This window comes from Anopheles stephensi, chromosome 2 (assembly GCF_013141755.1).
Source record: "Anopheles stephensi strain Indian chromosome 2, UCI_ANSTEP_V1.0, whole genome shotgun sequence".
In the NCBI taxonomy this organism is placed as follows: domain Eukaryota; kingdom Metazoa; phylum Arthropoda; class Insecta; order Diptera; family Culicidae; genus Anopheles; species Anopheles stephensi.
The window spans coordinates 68,783,476-68,804,587 of NC_050202.1; the positions used below are offsets into that span (position 1 = coordinate 68,783,476).

The 21,112-nt window shown below is 42.8% G+C and overlaps 1 protein-coding gene across 1 annotated transcript in view; it reads right to left on the reverse strand.

Moving 5' to 3' along the window:
- Nucleotides 1–15,341, reverse strand: part of LOC118504507 (acetylcholine receptor subunit alpha-like 2) — a 38,011-nt gene extending 22,670 nt beyond the window's left edge. The window contains exons 1-4 of the mRNA XM_036039037.1: nucleotides 14,176–15,341; nucleotides 11,436–11,480; nucleotides 9,507–9,616; nucleotides 1,138–1,318 (exon numbers count right to left, since the gene is read on the reverse strand). Of these exons, the coding sequence (XP_035894930.1) occupies nucleotides 1,138–1,318; nucleotides 9,507–9,616; nucleotides 11,436–11,480; nucleotides 14,176–14,400 (561 nt within the window). The 5' untranslated portion in view covers nucleotides 14,401–15,341. The remainder of the gene's footprint in view (nucleotides 1–1,137; nucleotides 1,319–9,506; nucleotides 9,617–11,435; nucleotides 11,481–14,175) is intronic.
- Between the last annotated feature and the right edge of the window lie 5,771 nt (nucleotides 15,342–21,112).

The window sequence follows — 21,112 nt, forward strand, 5'->3', positions numbered from 1 at the left end:
CCAAACCGGTGCCAAACCTTTCCCTGGTGGCCCGAGGGCAAATTATGTAGCGGCGAAGGGCTTAAAGAAAATCCTCAAACCATTGCCACACTTCCCGGTACCAGAAGGACAAGCGAAAGACGAATAATGTTTTGGCAGAAAAAAAAGCGTTGGGATCCCGCTCCAGTAGCCAATGGCAAACCGACGGTTCCCGAAGCCGGCCGTGCTAACTTTCATCCATCCATCAAGGTCCTCGGAAGAAGAAGCAGATGAAAAAAAATGACCAAATTTCCCCTGACAAAACTCATTGGCTCGTTGACAGCGACCTAGTTCATCATCGTCTGTACGGGTGTTTTTGTGTGTGTGTTGTTTATGTTTTCTTGCTATCACTTTTATCGCTTTCATAATTTTCGATAAGAAGTGTGCTGAGGTGGGAGGCAGGACCCGAGGCTGGTGGTTCTATCAAGAGGCAAAGTTTATGGATTAGGACAGCTGCTACTGCTGCTGCTGCTACAGTAAAAATTGGGCAGGCAGGCGTACTTTCCACCGAGTAAAGGAGAAAACTTTGTTTCACACTCTTTTAAATTTGGTGTGTTGCTCTTTGTTGCAATGTAACAAAAGCATCCGATACTGGCGTTTGGCTGCTATTGTTTATGCAACAGATAGGGCGTATTTAGGGTAATGGATGCTTTCAGCAAAGCTCACAATGGATTTGCTTGCCATTACATTCAAATATCGCTGTGTCCTTTAATCATTTTGTGTTAGGCGTAACGAGTTATACGAAAAAAACAACTTAAAAGTGTAAATACAACACGACACAAACACGCAATGCATAATTGATTGTAGTATTTTTCAGACGAGTGTAGCAAAAGAAGGATGTCTGAGCTAGACGAAATACATCATGTTTAATTAGGTGTTGTTGTTGTTTTGCCATAGATGATTAGAAAATTAATTATTGAAAGCTAAATTAAGCTGACACTGTTGATTGCGATCACTTGATAAGCGTTACAGTTGCCATTAAACATTTATGAGATCGCAAAAGTTGATTTCCTTTTTTTGTAACGAGGAATTCAGTTGGATTTTGTTTACTGCGAATAACGTTTATTTTTGTTTTGAAGAAAAAATGGGAGAAAACTAATATATGTGCCCTTATCTTACCTGATTGCCATCGTACGTCCACGATCCGAATTTCATGAAGCATGTCTGTTGATCGAATGGGAAGTAGCGTACATCGATTTCGCACGATGATTTGAAAATTGCTGGCGGGGTCCAGATGACCTTTCCCGTGTAATGAAGGATGGCTTTCGTAAGCGTTGTTACCACGTATTCTCCATCAGCACTGTGGGTGGAAAAGAGAACGAAACATAGCGAAAGAGTTAGAGGGCAATTTTTATTTTAGAAAAACTGTAGTAGATCCATTTTACTATTTTGCTGTGCTTAAACAAACGCTGTGCGTCCTATCGATAGCATGGAAAAGGCGGCATCGGAAGCCGTTTTGGACGGAAACAAAAAGCTTGCGGATCGTCGAAAAACATAAATCCTTTTTTTTGCGATAAAAAAATCCGCTTTCCGTCGTATGGATGGAGAAAAAACTGAACTAGAGCTTTCCGTTCTAAGCCACCAACCAAGTGTCTACTTTCAGGACAACAAAATGCACGCACGTGACACATGACTGAGTATATCCTAAAGTTTCGTATCCCTTTTGACGCACTTGTGTATGCATACATTATTCCGATATTTCTTAATAAAGGGTGTAGATGCTGTATTGGGACGGGCACTGATGACCTGGAAATCATGCGTTTTCCGAACGGTGCAGAGCGCACAGTTTGTGAATAAAACAATTCGGGGATAATTCGAGCGCAGCTTTCGTCAGAACACGGCGAAACATTATAATCCAGCGGAAGGATTAATGAGTTCCGGGATTTTACTGCGCTTGTGCAGGTTGTCAAAAAACCATATTATGAACAAGGGCAATACATTTATTCTTGTATTTTAATATCAAAAATACAATTTAAAATACTTTTTTAACACAATTCATATAACTCTTCTTATCTTTTGATAGATAAAGGAAGAAAATATATTAACAGACTATATATTAACAGACTACGCTCATGCACAATTCTCTTCAGTGACATCTCTATTCTCACCGAACGTTGATATTGCCTTAATGAAGTAAGCAGAACAGCAGGATAAGTGGGATCAATTAATGTAATTGTGGCGTATGAAACCGTCAAAAATGAAATTTGTACCCGATTTCGATTGCTTTACCATTTACGGTGCATACGCTTGAGCTTATGGATGTTGCTGGCGGGATAATGTAATTGCCAACGGTTGAATGTGTGCACTTTCCACGTTCAATTCATTCGTGTGCTGTGTTAAGCTGTGAAAATATATATGTTTGTGTGTGTGCTCGGTTGAACCCCCTGCAATGCCACTTATAATGGGAAGGAATAAATGCAATAGTGGGTCGATTGTGGAGAAAAACGCTTTTCGGTAGGGCAGAGACATTTAATTCTCGGAAAATATACTGCAGCCTTGGATGGAAAACGTGCGATGCTAGTTGTATGGAGATGGCTTGCTGAGCTTTATTGAAGTTACTGTCAAAAGTAGTTTGGTATTCTAGAAAAATTCCAACCTCATGGATATTTGTTTGTTTGAACTGATGTTGAATATCCCGAGAGATATCCGGGTTTCGTGAAATGATTTAGGATATGATTTAGAATTCAGTAATGGAAAACGAAGGCTACGATAGCTTTGGATGTATGCAATCCAGATACTGAGGGCGTGTGGTCGATGAGATAAGACGACACATCATCAGAGGTCCAGTCGAATTTCGTGAGCAGTATGGAGTTAGTTCTCCGCAAAGAAAGCATCTTCCGGAAGACCAGCGTCAACAAAAGTTTGAAAGTTATCGATAAATTCAATTATTTTTGCCATTGTTATCGCTCTGGACATAGCTCAACCACAATGGCATGCAGTCTGTTGACTGTCTCATACCTGCATCCCGCCGAATAACTGTCCTTCGTTACCGTTCTATATAAGATCAAATTTGTTCCCCGGATGAACGAGCGAGTGAATGAATGCAGGTCATACCATTCCACTCTCACATACGTGTGGAAGTGTTAAACGAAACGATTTGTTTGCTTATTTTTGCATTGTGATTAATGGCATGCTTCCCATGACGGACAGCAAAGGAACTGGAAGGGACAAACGGCAACAGTGCTTGCATATTTATTACAGTTGATTAGCATTCGATACATAAATTAATTTGGTGACAAAATATATCAATTCCCACCGTACACAGTGACAAATGAAAGTGACGTGAGCTTTAATGTTGAAGCAGCCGGTGTGTACGAATGCAAATCTCGTTTGTTTTCAAATCGGCTATAAATCGATAGGCACACAGGACAAAAAAAGAAAACAAACGCAAACTTGTACAGCACCGGTAAGTGGAAGCTCCAAAATAAATCACGATCTTTGTGCACACACACTTTATCGCTTTGAAGGATTGAATTATGTAATGCCAGCAGAGCAGAGCGACAAAAAGGAGGAAAAACGCTTACAGGAAAATCAGTCGCCCGGAACAACATACGTTAGTGAGCCTGCAATAGTTGAATGCGTTAGTCAGGCGCTACTTCGTGCGTTGTGTTTGCATTTGCGAGCAAAACGATGTTTGCTTTTGGCTTGATGCGTTTGATCCTTGTGTGCCCAGTGGGCAGGCTCACGGTGGGGTTTCCTGCCCGCTGTTTCATTCCATTTGTAAATGAAGATCATGAAAAGTTTCAACGCAGCTGTTCATGCGTGCCGGGGGAGAAAAGGAGGCATATGTGAGGCGCTGGAGGTTGGAGATTGGTTTCTGTATTGTATTGAACATAATCGATAGTGATAAATTATATGTTTGCTTCCGAGTGGCCTGGATTTAGGCACGGTTCGTGCAGTCGATGTGCTGAATGGACAAAAAACTTTCCAGAGCTACTTACAGTAACTTTGAGGCAAAAAATCAATGTTATTTCGACAAGTTTTTGTCGAATATTTGTTTCCCCTTTTGCTTTAGTCTATGCGAAGTAAATAGGCAAAATTGATATGAATTGAAGGAAAATACGTGTGGAAATAGGAATAGGCCGTTGATGATTTGTTATCCAAAGAGAACTATTGAAAGTGGTAAAACAAATTTTGTAGAACAAATTAATGCACCTAATTGTTTGCTTTGATAAACGTCATCTAATATGTGGCATACCTGTTCACCATATTATTTTTTTAACATCCCGTATTGATGTTTTGATTCGGTCGAAATAATTGAAAAAGTTTGGAAAGGAAACATCGAGTTGACAGATTTTTTGTTGCATCTGCTTTGATATTTTTCTCGGAAATGAATTTAGTTTGGGAACAAACCTCAGCTAAAGCAATATTAGCATTCTTATCTGTTGACAATGCTAGGCGTTTGCGGAATGAGAATGAGCGGAAGAATCCTTGAAATCATTTATAGACATGCCTAGAAAAACAATCCCGAGCATACACATTGGATAGAGCAGACGCATTCAAAACCAGTTGAAAGGGATTTTATTGCTCAACTTTCCACAGCTTTGGTCAAAACTTTTAAAATTTGGAAGCGTATTTGTGAGTTAGATTTTTTTTTCTTTAGGTGATCAAACTAGTTCTAGCCATACGGCAGGGCTGTCCTTGTGGAATTTAAAAGCATGGCAAATATTTTAAACCATGTTGATAGGGTTAGAAAAAATCCTTTCTTTTAGTCCGTTTTATATTCCGTAACTGATTTAGAATGATGTTTATTTTATCATCGTCTTGTAACATCACAAGAACAGCATAAAAAGCCTAATCGGTTCTCCTTCATATCAATTCAAAATTACTCTTTCATTAACATATCAGCATTTGAGTCGTCGGCTCAAAAAAGCGTTGAAAATTAATTACCCAATTACCATTGCGATAATTAACAAACCTGCCTATGTTTGATGGGGTTTCGTCCCCATTTTCACCCGTCCAGTCAATGCGGTGGAAAATGTCTGCCCAATGGGTCAAACGAAATGTAAAACAAAGCTGTCATTTAGCACCCATGGTGAGCGTTGCACCTCCGTCAGTCGTCCACCCTTCGACCACATTAATATTCCCATTAGCATATATTAGCAAATAAATTAAATTTCTCTTCGGTGAACCGTGCGCTGAGTCAATACAAATACACGGATCGGAAGGTGGTGGTAAAATGGCGGTTGTCAAATAAATAGCGACTGATGCCACGCTAGGTGTTGGACATAATGTAACTGACAGGCAGTATTTGTGGTTGCTTGTTTGGTGAAAAAGTTTCGCCCTGCAGGGTGGCCGGCCGGCCCGTTACTTCGAACTTTCTTTTCGAACCCTATAAAAGCTGGTTCGTTTGAAGTGAATTAAGTTACCATCGTTTAATTGACACTTTTCGAGCTACCGCCACCAAATGTGAGGGGGGTGTTTTGGGGGTGTAAAGCTTGATCTGTGTAATGGCACAGTTCGGTATTCGGTTGGCCCCATACAAGAAACTAATGGTTTCATAGAGCCACCATATCGCCAAAATATATCAACCGAACCGTATGTGGTGCGCTAGTCGATGTGTGTGTGTTTGTGTCCTACCGTCCAGAACAGAACCCACAATGCACGAAAGAAAAGCAGTGTGCGCCTTGGGCGAAGGCACCGATGCGCACGAAGCTAGCTGAACAGTTTTCGAAACTAATTTAAACTTTTTCCCGCAATTAACTTAATGCTTGCAGTGCGAGTCACCGGAACCAGGCCGTGGATGTGGATGGTGGGTGGCTCTATATATAAGTGTGTGTGTGTTTGTGTGTATGTGTGAATCTGGATTAGTCAGTATGGTGGGACGGACGACCACATTGCTCATGGTTCGATGATCCAAAGGGACCTCCCGGACGAAATGGAAAGCTGGGAAGGTTGCAGCAAACGGCAGCAAATGCTAGACCAATATGCAACCTAACAAGCCAACGCCAAACCATCCAGCTGCCCTAACCTCACACACGTCCCGAGCATTCCACCCCTTCCGTCTCGGTTAGTTAAACTTGTTAAAGTTGTCGTGCTTAGCAACACGCTGGTTGGTAGTTTGTGATAGATTCCGACTGCTATAAGGACTTGTTGGCGCTAATCAGTTGTGAACTTCTGAGCCATACGCATCTTGTACTTTAGCTGTTGTTTATAGTCATATAAATTGCACTCCATGAGAATTTTATTTATTAACGTATGAGCGGGTGTGTAAAATAGGCTAAACGATAAGTATGTTTTCTAATTATTGTGATACATGAAGTCTTCCAACGCTAATTTAAGTGCAACAATCTAGAGTTTTGAGGTTCTTAACCTTCATCTTCTTCTTCGTCTTTCGCACTACAACCTCGAGAGGTTTCGGCCTGCCATTTTTGGCTTTCTGTGACATAATTTTACCCGTAGCAAAGTAGTCAGCCCTGCGTCCGGGGAAGAGGTCTGGATGGGATATGAACCCCGGTCCTGCCGTGTGAAGACCGGCGCCGTTATCGCCTCGGCCACCGGACCGTTCCTAACCTATGGCTTTTAAATTAATTTAGTATCGCAGAACTTAATAAGACATTGTGGACTGTGTTTGTTTGAGATTTACCCATATTTCACGAGTGATTTATGTAGCTACTGTATTCTCACGTGCTAGTTATGATAAATTATAAAACCTGATATTCTAAGGCTTATTTACAGAAGCTACCGAGCAAATCACTCATCGAGAATGATGTTTTACACCTTTCAAGAATCTATATACAACAGTTTTGTAAAACTGATTGTTATTGAAATGTACGCACTCAAAGTTTTTGCCTTGTGTTAAGAAAGCATGATAATAGTGTGTATACCGTAACAGCCGCGATTTCCCAGCGACAGGTCAAACGGCAAAGTGTTAATTATAATTTACCGAGGGTAAAGGTATGATCTAGATAAGGCAGACCGACGCGGTCCGATTCGCTCACCGTCGTCGGGTAAGGAAAGGAAAATAAATAAAACGGACCGAACGGCAGCAAAGGGACTTTTCACCGTCGTTTACGGACGAAGTTGTGTATTTTAATTAACTTCCCTCGCACGAAAAGCTTTCAGAAAGCCGTGTGCACCTCATATTAGCACATCATAACTACGGTCGGAAGACTGTACATTACGATTTTTAAGATTCTGTCCGAACTCGCCCGGACATTCGGTGAAATATTTTGCGTGGCTTATCGCAACCGGGCATGGCTCTAATGTAGATGCAGAAGCTTTTGTTTGGCCAGCGCTTTTTATTAATATTTTTATTCAGAAAAGTGCAAAGGTATTCGGTTTTCTTTCATATTTTTATGTTGTTTTACCTCATAGAATGATTTGGTGGAATTCAAAGAGTCAAACGTTCTATAAGGATAATGGTGGTAAATTACACCTGGAAGGAGGAAGGATTTTGTGAAATTGTGCGAATGAGAACGATGCAATCGGGCTAAAGCAAACATTAATGATATGCAAACAGACAAGCGTAGTAAAACTACTAGCAAGAGGGATGGTTATAATGGAGAATCATTATAGAAAAAAAGAAGGAATCTCTCTCTCTCTCTTGGTTGTTTTACAATTGAATTTTATCCTTTCATACAGCGATTGCAGCATAAAAAAAAACACTGGATGAGGATTGAATAGTGCAAAAAAAAGTACACGTAAACCTTCTGAAAAGTTCGTGCAGCAGTCGCATAAAAGTTGAATGAAAAAAAATAAAAGGGCAAACAGAAAAACACACACACTACGTCCTCACACACCACAAACACAGATCAAGCTGACAAGTTCATCGGGAAGCTGGGAGAGGGTGCGTTGTTGACTTTTGTGCACAGTTGATTTATTACGCAAAAAGTTGACTGTTTTATTTAGTTTTGACTTTGACTGTCAAATTTACTTCACTACGCGTTTCGTTTATGCCAGCATCAGCCATCAGGCTGCGGATAGGGAAAATATGTGTGTTCGTGTGTGTTTTCCATTCCAGGTTCTATCGAACGCCCCCGAAGGACAACGTTTGCCGTAAACATTTTCTCCGCATTAAACACACTTCGCCCCCTTTTTGTGATGTTTTGGTTTGGGCGCATAATTGAATTTAGGACCGCTCATTTACATAAGGTCTCGGGGTCGATTTGCTGCTACCGGGACCAATCAGGATGAACAAAATGGCGTAAAAACTTTTGGCGCTTTATAAGTACAAAGTTTCGTGCTAACGAAGTAGACAACATCAGACAAGACGAATGAATACGTATGTTCCATGAATCGAAACGTTTCGGCAGAATTCAAACAGAAATCAATGGTAATTGGAGGTGATTATAATTTGGTTAACTTTCGTTTTATTTTAGGTTATTCATAATTTGCAGATGATGTTTCAGAGAATGTTTAATGATTTTTCCAACATCTACAGAGTTTTTTAATCAAATCACCGAAAATCGCACACTCTTAATCAGCTATAACAATCCATTACTTCTAATGGGTTGCTGCAAGGAACCACAACCAAAACATGGGCCTCATTAGTGTAACACATTTCGCATGGGCACCGTAAGTCAATTCTATTTGATGAACCCACGAACACGACTTTGCCATGATTTCAACAAAATAATGCAAAGCCATTTGACCAAACTGGTCCGATAGATGAGCATCATTAAACGTGACTACATGGGCGATTTAGGTGTGCCGCCCCCTAGCAAAAGGCCCGGTATTCGTATCATTATCCGCATGCTTGATGAATGTTTATCACAGATGATACTCATCATCCTTGCAGGCGGCTATTTTGACAGGCAGCAGTGCCACGTTACAGCATGGCGCAACATGTTGGGTTCGGCATGACAGTGCGTTATTAGCATACGCCTACGTCATTTTCTCTCGCTCTCTGGAGGCTCGGGTTCGGTAATAGGAGGAGAAAAACAGGGGGCGTGTGAAAAGCAGAGGATGGAAGAAAAAACTCACTGCAATATTCATTGCCGTCAGCTGACACGATACTGTCACGCAAAAACTGGGGCTATTTTTAGGTGTAAAGAGTTTGCCGTAATGTTAATTAATAATACTAACATTAACAAGCTGTTAGGAGTCAGAACGATTCTTTACTTGATTCTTCACTAGATTAACAAAAAAGTGAACAAAACAAGTGTCTGTACTTTCTGTTTTCGTCTAGGTACAGAGTGCAAGGATACCGTACTTGGTACATGACTTTGTTGAAATTTATCACCTGATATGCTTCCTTTCCGAGTAGGATTATTCTACTTTAAAAATTCCTGCTCCAGACTCACAGCATCTTGAGCATTTTATAAGTAGATATAAGAAGTACAAAAAATTATGGAATAATGATAAATTTATACATTTTTATCAGGTGCAATCTAAGGACTTAGTTGCGAGAAATGTATGCTGACAATCTTACAATGTTACATGAAGAGCAACAAAAATATTATTCGACCGATATTCAAATTTAGAAGAATGTTCAATTGTACAATGAATCAATTTAAATTACTTTGGAAAACTTTAGCGGTACTCACTTGTTGTAAAGCACAATATCCGGCAGCCAGATGTGTTCGGAAGGCACGTACAGCTCGGTGACGCCACCGTACTCAGCAGGATCCCATTTGAATTTGTGATCTTGCCATTCCTAATGGGAGAAGAATTCCAATGAAGAAAGACAAGGGTGGATGAGAGGCCTCCTTTATTTAATATTATATATTGCTTTACTTAAATTAATATCATTCGAATGAAGTTGTGTTTAAACTCTTTAAAAAACAGAATTAAGCTTGAAAATTATGAGAGAATCTAATTTCGAAGTTATAAGAGGATGAGTAAACTCATAAAAATAAACAATTTTACGTAAAGTAGCAATGTAAAAAAATAGTATAAATCCAACCATTATCACTTCAAACGCAAAAAAGAAATTCTGGAAAGCTTGTTGTAAGTAGAAGCAATGTTCGTTAGATGTATTTTTGAGTAGGTGGTCATCGGTAGCAGTAGTAGCTTTCCAAGTTGAGTGTTGCCGTAACACCTGCAACAGATGAATCAGCAGCAACAGACGTTGACGGATGCAACTGAAACGATCAACCGGTAGTGATCTGGCTTGCTTGTTAAGTGTATATCTGGAAAATTTGTACCTCTTTGTGTGTGTTGGTGTGAATGTGGCAGATGAACCTGAACTGGTGCGAACATTTCATGTGATGGAAGATTTTTTTCGGCATCTACTCCCGGTGTTTGGACAACCTTTCCTGAACCTGGCAAACCTTCCGCACGCTGTTTGGTTAATGGATGTCGACATGTTTCTGACACTCGGAACGCATTTTGATCAGCCAAAAAAGGGCGAGCAATGGACAATGGCAAAAACTCGTACGTACGGGAGAAATTTCGTGCCTATGTCTTTTTGCTGTCACCGTGCAAATTTTACAGCACTGTGCACTGTGCGTACCGCGGCTCTTGTTTGCTCGCTTTACGCACGTTATCGTGCTTCTGCGGCTTCCTGGGCGTAATCTGTTGGATTCTGGTGGTCTTTCTGTTTTGTTTTTTTCCCCTGTTTCTGGACCCGTCGGTCCGAACTTTAATAGGTGTCCCTTAGTGGTCCTGCCGGCTTCACAATTGCGTGCAGCAAGGATGATAAAGTGTGTAGTTGGTAACCCGGGGCCGTATGCATACGAATGGATGATGTCAGCAAAAGAAACACTTCGTCTATAAAACCTTCGAATGTGGCAAAGGGTTTCTGGTCCGAACGGTTGTTTGCACAGGCCTTTTTAATTTGTTTAATGAACGTGATTACGGGCAGAAAGGCACTGGTCAACCCGTCTCCAAAAGCTGGGCCCAGTTGTTGGGTCCCGTTTTTTTCGAGGTTGAAACCGTTGAAGGTATTCTGGTTTTGGCCAGCAGTATGGTCGGTTGAGATCAAGCTAATGTAGCAACAGAGCGAATCGTGATTAGCCACTGGGTGTTGTTGAGAGGTTGTGGTCGTTGTACGTGAAAATATGGTTTACCGGTGTGTTTAAACTTATTGAAAATATTGCTACTGTGCGTAACTTTTTTGGGAAAAGGAGTCTGTTGAGTTCAATGTTTTGAATATTATTGTTATAATATAACTTAAGGTAAGTCGCAGTTCTTTAGCTGCATTGTTGCTCTTCTTTTAAGATTCATATAAGATCGCGTGTTGAACAAAATTTGATTACATTGTAAAGAGGTTGCTAAGTGTTTTTTAAATATTTTTTCAAAATTTATCGGAAGCTTAGGCATCTGTTTATCCTCTACTCTACTCCTCTTTCAAAATTCAAAACTAAATCCAGACTAATTTTAATTTTTGGATGCTTTCATTGGTATCATTTTATATTTTAAAAGATATTGCATTTATATAAGAATTTCAAGCTCGAGAAAATAAAAAAATGACATTGGACTAACACAAAAGTAAAATCGAAACCAAGACCTGATTGGTAGATGCCGATACTTACATGCTCGAGCCAAATGTTAGTCGTCAGGATTTGATCCTTCAGGTTCTGCAAAGAAAAGGAAAGGAGCGAAGAAAAGGATTTATATTATAGCCAAATAGAATAGCTGATGATGATTGCACACACAGTAAGAGAATTGAAGCAACTATCGTTTGATGTTTCGACCAGATAGATCAAGTGCGAAAGATTAACCTTTCTTGCTCGGTGTGCTTCACCGGTTCCGCCGTCCGTACACGGGCCCGTACGAGATGGATCGATTATGCTCGTCTGCAATGAAATAAACGTCAACGCTACTGCAATTGATCCACTTTGTCCCATCGCTTGACCGCGATGCTTCCTCGGTTTTGTGGTGCACTGACACGGATCCTGGTATTCTGCTGGAAACCACACCATTGCAGCTACCACGAAAGACAGTAAATTTGATCCGCTTTGAAAAAGCAATTCGAGGAAAAGAAAATACAACACCGTACAAGCCATGATGTGGCACCGTACGCCGGTGCCGGAATGCGCTGGCTATCTAGTAGTGACGGTTGAAATTATATTTCCTCAATTTGATTGTAAAAGATAGCGCAGCCTCAGCGAACCGGGTGCACGGTGGATACGGTGTAGTGATGCACCGCTCGTATTACCAGATCCATCCATTTTTCTAGCGCCTTTCAGTGGTGTGTGTGTGTGTGTGCCCGTGCGGGTAGAATTTCATTTCCCGGCATATCTGTTTATCCCATCATGGTGTGCCCCGGCAGAGAGCACTTTAGCATTAGAAAAGTCTCTTTGCCCGTAGATGCAGTTATTTTCACTGCTCGTTATTTCAAACCGTGTACCATGATCCCACGTACCCACACTCTCGCTCTCTCGCTCGTTCGAGTGTATGCATGCATAATGGGGCGGTGATTTCCAGTCCTGCTGGTGCTGCAGGCGCTGGTGGGCGCCGGTCGGAGGAAAACGTGGTCGTGGGCGGTAATCGGGCAACAAGAATTTACTTATGCATCAGCGGTTCTGCAGCAAAGTTCCGTCGCCGTTAGGAACCTTCTTCCAGCAGAAGCCTCCACAAATCTGTGGCGGCGAAAGATTGAACTGGATGCTGAAAAACAGCAGCAGCAGGATCGAGTGGGTTCGGTACGGCAGCATCCTCCGAGCAGACTGGTGCTCAGATCAGCATAAGCCGAATGCAGAACCCGATGCAATCGTGAGCCCATCAGAAGCAACCGGTAGATCACTTGGGACACTCGGCAGTATGAGCGGGGCGATATTATCTTTAGTTAAAAACCGTGCTCGAGACACTCGTCGCAGGGATAAGCGCTGCCGGAGGATGGTTGATTTAAATTAAATTTGAGATTTTCTCCCTCAATGGAGATCCCTTCCTGCAAACCCCCCCCCCCCCCCCCCTCCAAACCATGTCGTATGTTTTGCACATGGCTGGCAAACAAGTAAGATGTAGTGAACCGAAAAAGAGGGCAAAAAAGGAAACAGATAAATCGCACCCGCGTTTCCCAAACACCGCCCGGATGATGCAAATCAGAGCATCAGTTTCATTTCCGAATCGGTCGGTCGGATAAGACTGCTGCATCGGATGATGATGAATGTGGACCGGCTATGTGGTTCTTGCTGCACGAGACATATCCGCACATAGTGTACCGCTGGGCCCGTCATGCATCGAATTTGCATGTATAATGTGTGCATGCTGATGGTGATTTTAGCGAAGCGTAGTGTAGTTTTAAGGAGTCTCCGAAAGCTCCCATTAAAAAAAAAAACCCCGGGTAGAAGTTTATGTGTGAAGTAAGAAGTGAAGAAAATGAGTGGCAAAAATTACGTATAATGTTTCAGTTTTGGTATAATTGAGTTGGATCAGTTTTTCTTCAAAAAACTAATGATCAAGATCTTTACCAAGATACGGGAATTGTGAATGATATTATGAAAATAGGTTAAAAATTTGATCCCAAGTTGGAAAAACTTGTCTGGTATTGAGCCTAAAAATGTAACCAAAAAACATTGGACTGCTAGCTTGGAGGCTTAACACCGACGCTGGTGTTGCGGCGCAAAAATCTTCGTGAGCAGATAAGTAGTCATTTTAATACGTTTCCATGTTCAAATAAAAATATTCGTCGAACACAATAAATTGTAACATGCGCAAGGCTAATCAGAATTTGAACGGAGAGCTTTGCTTTTTTTCGCCCATAAACCTGCCGATGTCTGGGCCGGTCATACATGGCTTCTATGGCGTAATGTAGTCCTGCGTACGGAGAGACAATCTGGTCGGGATTCGAAACCCAGTCAGGCCGGCTCCGTATCCGCCTCGTTCTCTCAGCAAATAAAGATCTAAATTCCACTCAAAGTATATTATTTGTTTAGTTGTAATGATAGGAAGAGTAATGCAAAGGCTATCAAACCAATTTGAGTAATATTAACATTTTAGTAGCAGAGCTCTTCGGAGAGGTGATAATAGCATGCTGCAATGGAAATTCCGGATCGTTCTCCCTTAGAGAGAACTTACTATCCAACTACTTGGTACCATTTAGTCTAGAAAGCCATTAACTTACAAGCATGATCTCGCAGGCCCCTAGGCAAGACGATGAAGAAATATTGAAGCTTTATACACTTTCCAATCTCAGTTATAACACGCGTGTGGATTTACCAAGTTGAAAGGTGCGTTTATGGCATTCTCGCCGCAAAGTTTCTAACTGACGACAACTGAATATGTCACCAGTATTATAGGGGAATTAGTTGCGCGATGTGAATTACTTACCAGATCGATCAGCTGTGACAATCGTAATCCTAGCTTAACCAGCACCGTGTCGGTGTTGTTGCTGACAGGTCTTATCAGTCGATTGTAATTGCTCAGCAGATCATCGTACAGCCGCTTGGCATCTGGATTGGCCCACACACTACCGATGACCATGCACAGCAAAACTATTCCGATCGTCATCCACCGGTCCGCCAGCGTGCGCCTAAAGCAAGGAATGCGTCCCATCGCGTAATTGTCCGTGTCTGTGCAGCACCGCCGGCTTACGAGCCCCGTGTACGGATCTTCTTTCTGCGAGTTAATATCGGCAGAACACTGATTGTCTGTCAATCGGGGTGGAATTGTGCAAAGCTCTCTTACACTCACGCGTCCGTCAATGGGTGGATTAGTAGGGCCTACCAGTCCACCAACGGGGTAGCGAACACCCGGCGAAACATGGCATCGGTCCACTAGCCACTAGCCGACACAACGACGCACCGTTTCATCAAGCACATACGAACACCGGCAGGTCAGCACTGGCATCCTTGGCGGAGAAGAATCACAAGATTCTTTCTAAATGGACGATGCTTTGCTGTCGGTTCATCTGTCAGCTTGCACGACGCGCGCTGTAATCGTGCACACATACACGCACACAAACGTACACACGTTGCTCACACACAAACACTCGCACGCACTGTTCGTCCTTTTTGACAGCTGAAACAAATACAGCTCCTCGTTGCGAGGCAATGTTTAGCGTTGGATGCTCGGGATGCTGTGGTTGCAAATGTTCCGAGCCGCCGTTCCGTAAGGCACGCACGCACTTGCAAATGAGTTGTGGGCGCGAAATTATCGTAGCACTATCGCGCCGGAAAACGGTGGCTAGCTTGCCCTGGTGTAGATAGACGTCAATTCGGTGGTAAAATTGGCCAGAACACGGGAAGCACACACGTCCGCAGACGTTTTCTTCGTTCGGCGATTGACGTTTTGCTCTCCGAGTCGCCCGCTAGAGGCGCACCAGTCGGGCGTCGGTTGCGTGTCGTTGTGGCTTCGGGGGAGAGCGAAAAGCATTGCCAAAAACGGCTCCACACCCTGCAAACACACAGGGCGCTTGGGCCTACCGCGCTTGGGATATTCGCGTGTTGAGCATTTTCTGTGTGGTTGAATCTCTATTTTCCTTGCTCTTTCAGCACCGAATACTAGCACCATGCCCAGTTACGCGCGGATGCTGAGCTAAGCCGCTCAGCGTGAGAGAGAGAGAGAGAGAGAGCGTCTGTTTTTTCCGCTTTCCATCCTGGCAGACTCTCGAACTCGATCCAGAGCGCATGATCGCCCATACTTTCCACCGAAGCATTCCCGAACGGATGACAGTACGAATTGGGAAGCTTTTCTCAACAGGCACTGGGCTGTGGCCGTGAGACAACCAAATCTGTGGGTCGCGACGTTCACGGTGAGTGTTTTCTCATTTCACCGTAGAGATTCATCTCACGGTAGCCTTCGCTCATCACTCAAAGTTTGTCTCTTTGGTGAAAAAGTGCCACCAGAAAGGAGTTTAATGGAACGTTGAACGTGTGCCACTCTTGACGCTTGTACGGGCACGGCCTGGATTAGCCCAAGGCGGAGGATAAGACTTTTTTTTTTAGTTGGTTGCGATGACGTTGGCATACACAAGCGTTTCTGCGAAAAGAGACTTTACTTGCCACGTTTTTTGTTGTTGTTGTAGCTCTGAAATACGCTACAAGCACTGGCGGGTTCGCGAGCTTGCACTGCTGGACTGTTTCGAGCTTCTTCTGCCACGAGTATTCGTGTCCTGTCGCCGTTACACTCCCGGCATTGAAGGGACGGGCGTGTAGTGTTCCCGGAATTTCCCGGAACTAGCAACGACAACGACGTAAACGGGACTCCCGTTCCACGAGCACGCGTCACCGTCAGTTAATTTATTGTCGGCGGGAAAGCATTGGTCGGAAGAAATGTCCCACAGCAAAAAAGAAAGCGAACTTAGTTCTTGATGGCAAGATTACAAGAAATATGCGACCGGCGGAAACGGATGGCGCTGGTTCTCCCCGTACGAGCAGTGTCGATCTGAAGCCACCGTAGGGAGCGGAATGGGGACGAAGGCTGAGCACACTCGATCCGTGCATGGCGGAAATGAATGCAGCCACCATGATAGTGTTACATAATACGGGCAAAATGACTTCCGGCAGGCGATGTGTTTACCAATGGGCAGGCGACGGGCCACCAGTACCGGAAATGATTCGGTTGGCACGGTTGACTGCTAAGGCTTTGGGGACCGCTTGTAAGGTGAGGGTTTTTTTGTGTTTCGATGTTCACCTCATATGCTCCTGCGTTTAACTCCAGCTTGAAATCTAATGCACAATTACCTTCGAATGGCGCGATGTGGTGACGCTTGACGGGTAAATATTCCAAACCGGACGTTACTTCCGCCTGCTACCGGAACTGGCAGAAATGAGGTCGCCTATAAGGTGGCTTTAGTAGGCGCTACTATTCAGCCGAGACTTTCCCTCCTCCGAGAATTCCGGTGTTCTAGCGTACCCAGCTCTAGTGAACGGAACTGACTGTAACGGTGCGTCTAAGATCATCATTCAAAGTGACTGTTTCTAGGCGCAGTTAGGCGTGAATGGTTTTATTTTATTTGGAAAATGGCCGTCCTACTTCCCCCGGTCAGTCACACGCTGGTGCGGATTAAAAAGTGTCACCAGCTGACGCCCCACGGCCACCATGGCGGATGCTGGATGACGGATGAAAGTGTGAATTGTTTTCGGTGACAGTCTCGGCGGACCCGGAAGCAGTGGCGGTCGAGGCAAACTTTTGTAAATAAAGTGTAGCGAAAATTAATGGCTAGCATCTGGCCCTCGTGTAATGAGTATTTAATTGAGTCACCGGTACCGGATGGTGTGGAAATGGCGGGAAACAGTGAGAATTCCCATTTCCACGCAGTTTGCTCGGGCCGTTCGGAGGGTTGGCTGCCGTACAACCGATTAGCGGACCGTGGCAGCTGGATCGGGCCTGACAGCTTTGCAGTAAGGCTTGTAACGTTATTTGAAAGTTTCGGATGCATTATGCTGTGATCATATTTGGATAGCAATTTGCCAAGAATGATGCTTTTTTATGTTGAGAAAATTGATTAAAATTTGTTTTTTCGTGTGACAAATAATTCAGTTAGCTTTGTTGCTTTATTTTGAAAATAACAACATCATTCAAACAAACAACACAAAAAAATAACAAAAGAAAGAAAGAACAAACTTACCAAACTCTGGCCTTTTTTTGCAGCCTGCAAGAACTCTTCGTAATTATTCACTTTTTGGATAGGAGCATCATAATAAGGCACCCTAGTTTAACTGACATGCTGTTACATGGACGAGATTTAGTACAGCTGTTACAACCACTACCACATCCTTGGATTGGGTTTCACCGTAAGTTCTTGGAAGTAATCAGAGATCATTTGATTTAATTGAATTAATGACAGACTCGTTGTGATTGCAAGCTCTCCAATTACAGTCCCTTTACAGTAGACGCTTGGCCCCATTCAAGAGCGGATTGTTTGAATATGTATTGCATGTTATGTGACTCATAGATAGATACAATTATCTTAATGAAAGGAGCTATTTAAAAGTTAGAGGTACTCCACTGTTTGTGACTTTATATGCACAAGAAATAAATATTCCTTAAAGGGATTTTCGTGGGTATCAAAGGACATTGAAGACGCTACTGTAATGCTTGAGCTTGTACGACTGATGTCATAGAATAAACTTTCTCTTCTTTGTAGATTGTTAACAAGGAAAAAACCAGGGTTGTATGCCTCAATCGAGATGAAACCAAGCCATGTACATGGAGTGAAGATACATTTCCAACCACTTATTTTTACATTTGCATATAAGTGGAGGGTAAGTATAACGTATTTAAAGTGAATATTTTTACTTGAATCAATGGTAAAATGATCGCTCTGAACAATGGCTATCATTGAAACGTATAATTTCCTGTACGATGCAATCAATAAAAATGGCTTTGCGGTATGATACAAGAAGCTTTTCGAGATGCCCACCACTCAAACACACGGTTCCATCGAGCGATTGGTTTTGTGGTTTATTCTTCCTACTGGGCGAACTGAGCAGCAACAAACCAAAGGTAGATTTGCCATGAAATATTGAACTATGAAAAATGAGATGCACTCAAACACCGGGGTACAACTATCATCAAACAACTGTAAGCGCAAAGTGCAATTCGGGCAGCCAAAACGGAACACTCGTAATAAAATCACTTGTAAATCATGACCATAAACAGCATATTAGGCGCGTCGTTACGAATCTGTGGCCACGGACCCAGGGTACGGAATCGAATTATTGTGTGTGTGTGTGTGTTTGCGAGCAGGCGGACAAACTAAATGCGTAGAACAACGACGCGGCAATCAAAAGCCGTTATCGCGGTTGTCGAAGCTTAAACTGTACCGTTTTGATTTCGTTACACAAATCCACGCACCGACCGTAGGGCCGCAGGGGCTTGGAGTAGATTGAGAGGTGCGTTATAATTTCTGTCCTCGATGATAAATTAAAATTGATTTTTCACGTAAAGTTGAACATTTACATAGCGCATGGGGCCTCGTGTTTGGTGGACGGGGACGGGCCAGCGCCATCCAGATGTAGCATCATTTGATATTCAGTCACGCTCTACAAATATTGGGAGAGTAAAACAAAATAATAAAAAAGAGTGTAATCAGACGTATGATACGGTGTGAGCTCTTTGCGGAACACAGTTTGAGTAGTGCTGGTACGGGAATATTGATTTGCTCCCTTATTTGGCTGCTTGCTTGTTTGTTGCGTTTGCGAACCATTGTTTATCGTGTTGTGGTTGATTGGTAATATCGACGGCGTGGAGCCTTGTTTGCGATACTTGCTGCGTATGATTTTGGCTACCAAATGTGGTGCTTTCTGTTCAGTGAAATGCGTGTTTAGCAAAGGCAAACTGTTGCTACAATAATATATGAATAAGAATAGCTTTTACTTTGTTTAACTATTTTGGGAGTAGTTCCTTGAAAAGCGTTGAAAAGGGCCGTAAAAACTGTCTATGGGGTTTGATTTATATATATATATATATATATATATATATATATTTTTTTTTTGTGTGTTTTGACAAAGGATTTGAGATTTGTTTGCTACAAAAACTCTTCTAGACATAAAGACTCGACTCATAGTCACACATTCGATCAGAACTCACTTATATGAGTCCCTTGATTCAATTTGAAGGGGTACTTTAACTGCAGCCGGCAGATTGGGTTGATCTGGGTTGAGGAATGCAACACTGGCGTTGCATTAAAGTGGAGCGCATTCTTTGCAATACGCGAATTGCCAAAGTGGAAACGTGAATTTAATTAAAATATTTCTACCCCCACGCGTAACGGCAATGTCTTCTTCATTTCCAAGTGCACACAGATGATGGTAAAGTGCCGTGTGGAAGCATTTTCTTTTATGTTTTATTTTCCTCTCCATTTCGCAATGGTGGCCGTCTTGCCGGGACTCGTACGCTTTACGCGTGCTTTCCGTGCGGGTGGAATGTGCCTATCGGCGCCACAGCAACGTTCCAGCACAGGATGCTGAAGAGGAACCGGAAATAGGCATACGCTATTAATTATAATCTTTCGCTTTTAGTATTTCCGTTGCCGTTCGTCTAAAGAGGAAACGCCGGGGCCGCGACTGTCAGAATTTCCGACGGGACGCGTAAGTCGCATCGGGCAGCAAATCTCAAAATTTAATTTAGATGTTAATGGAATTATTGTCAAGAGGCGTAGCTGAAATTGACTTGTTTTTCTTTTTTTTTGCTGTTGCTTTATCCTTTGTGCATTAGATACTCTCCGGGAGTAAGAGTTTGTTAAAGAAACCTCGCTGCTGTGTATTATTACAAAATTTAGAACATTATGCACTGTACCTACTACATCAGCAGCGCTTAACGCACTGCGTACCAATACTACGCTCTGTTGCGTTGGCCTAAGTAGTTTTGAAGTGGTGCGAAAAGCACACAAAAAAACGCATGCCGTGTTCAGGTGTGCTGGTTGAAGTAGTTTAATTTTAAAGCGGCACTATGTTGCCTGGTCGGTTGTGTGCTCAAGTATCGCTTTCCACGCTGCACTCGAAACATTCATTCTGGGCACGTATCAAATGCGAGAACCAGAGCGATTCTTACCGTAAATGGGATGTTTCGCTTAAAATCTGTATATAATGTGTTTCCGTTCCTTTAGCCCCGATCGTGCATAGTGCGAACCCGTAGTTTTTTCCTCACAGCAAACCTTTTTCATTGGGTTTTTCTGTTTCGCTGTATTTTTTTCGTTTGGTTGCCATCATTGATGCCGTTAGTATCGGTGCCCTTTTGCGAACCTAGAGAGAGAGAGAGAGAGAGAGAGAGAGAGAGGGGCACCAATGCACATCGAGTGGTTGGGTGTTAAAATGTGTGACGAGCGAAAGCAAAGAAGCAACAAAATTGTTTGCCATTGAGGGATATTGTCGCTGGAAGCGATAACCTTAGCCAAAATAAAAACGAACATCCCTTTCGGTGTGAATTTTACCGATCTCCAACACACGCCCGGCACATCGAGTGATCGAGGGGGTTGCAGATTTGGTGCTTTTATTTCTTTCCTTGGCCTGTTCGATCAGGTTCCGAAATACACAAAAAAAGGGTGGCGAAACAGTAGCAATCACTATCGGCAAGCACTTAGGCCGACTGGAAAATGAATGAGGCTCGAAAAATTCACCGGAAACATCGAAAGATAATGATGAAAACGTGCCTACGGCTTTGCCCAACCGGTCAACCGGTGAGTCGTTCGACAGTGGGCCGCGAGTGTTTGATAAAGACGTTAAAAGCGTCCAAAAAAACCGCCCGGGATGCATGCAACTTTGTCGAACGCGCCAAAGTTTCGGTAATCGGGTTGCTGCTGGTTGTCGGCCCTGACGTGATC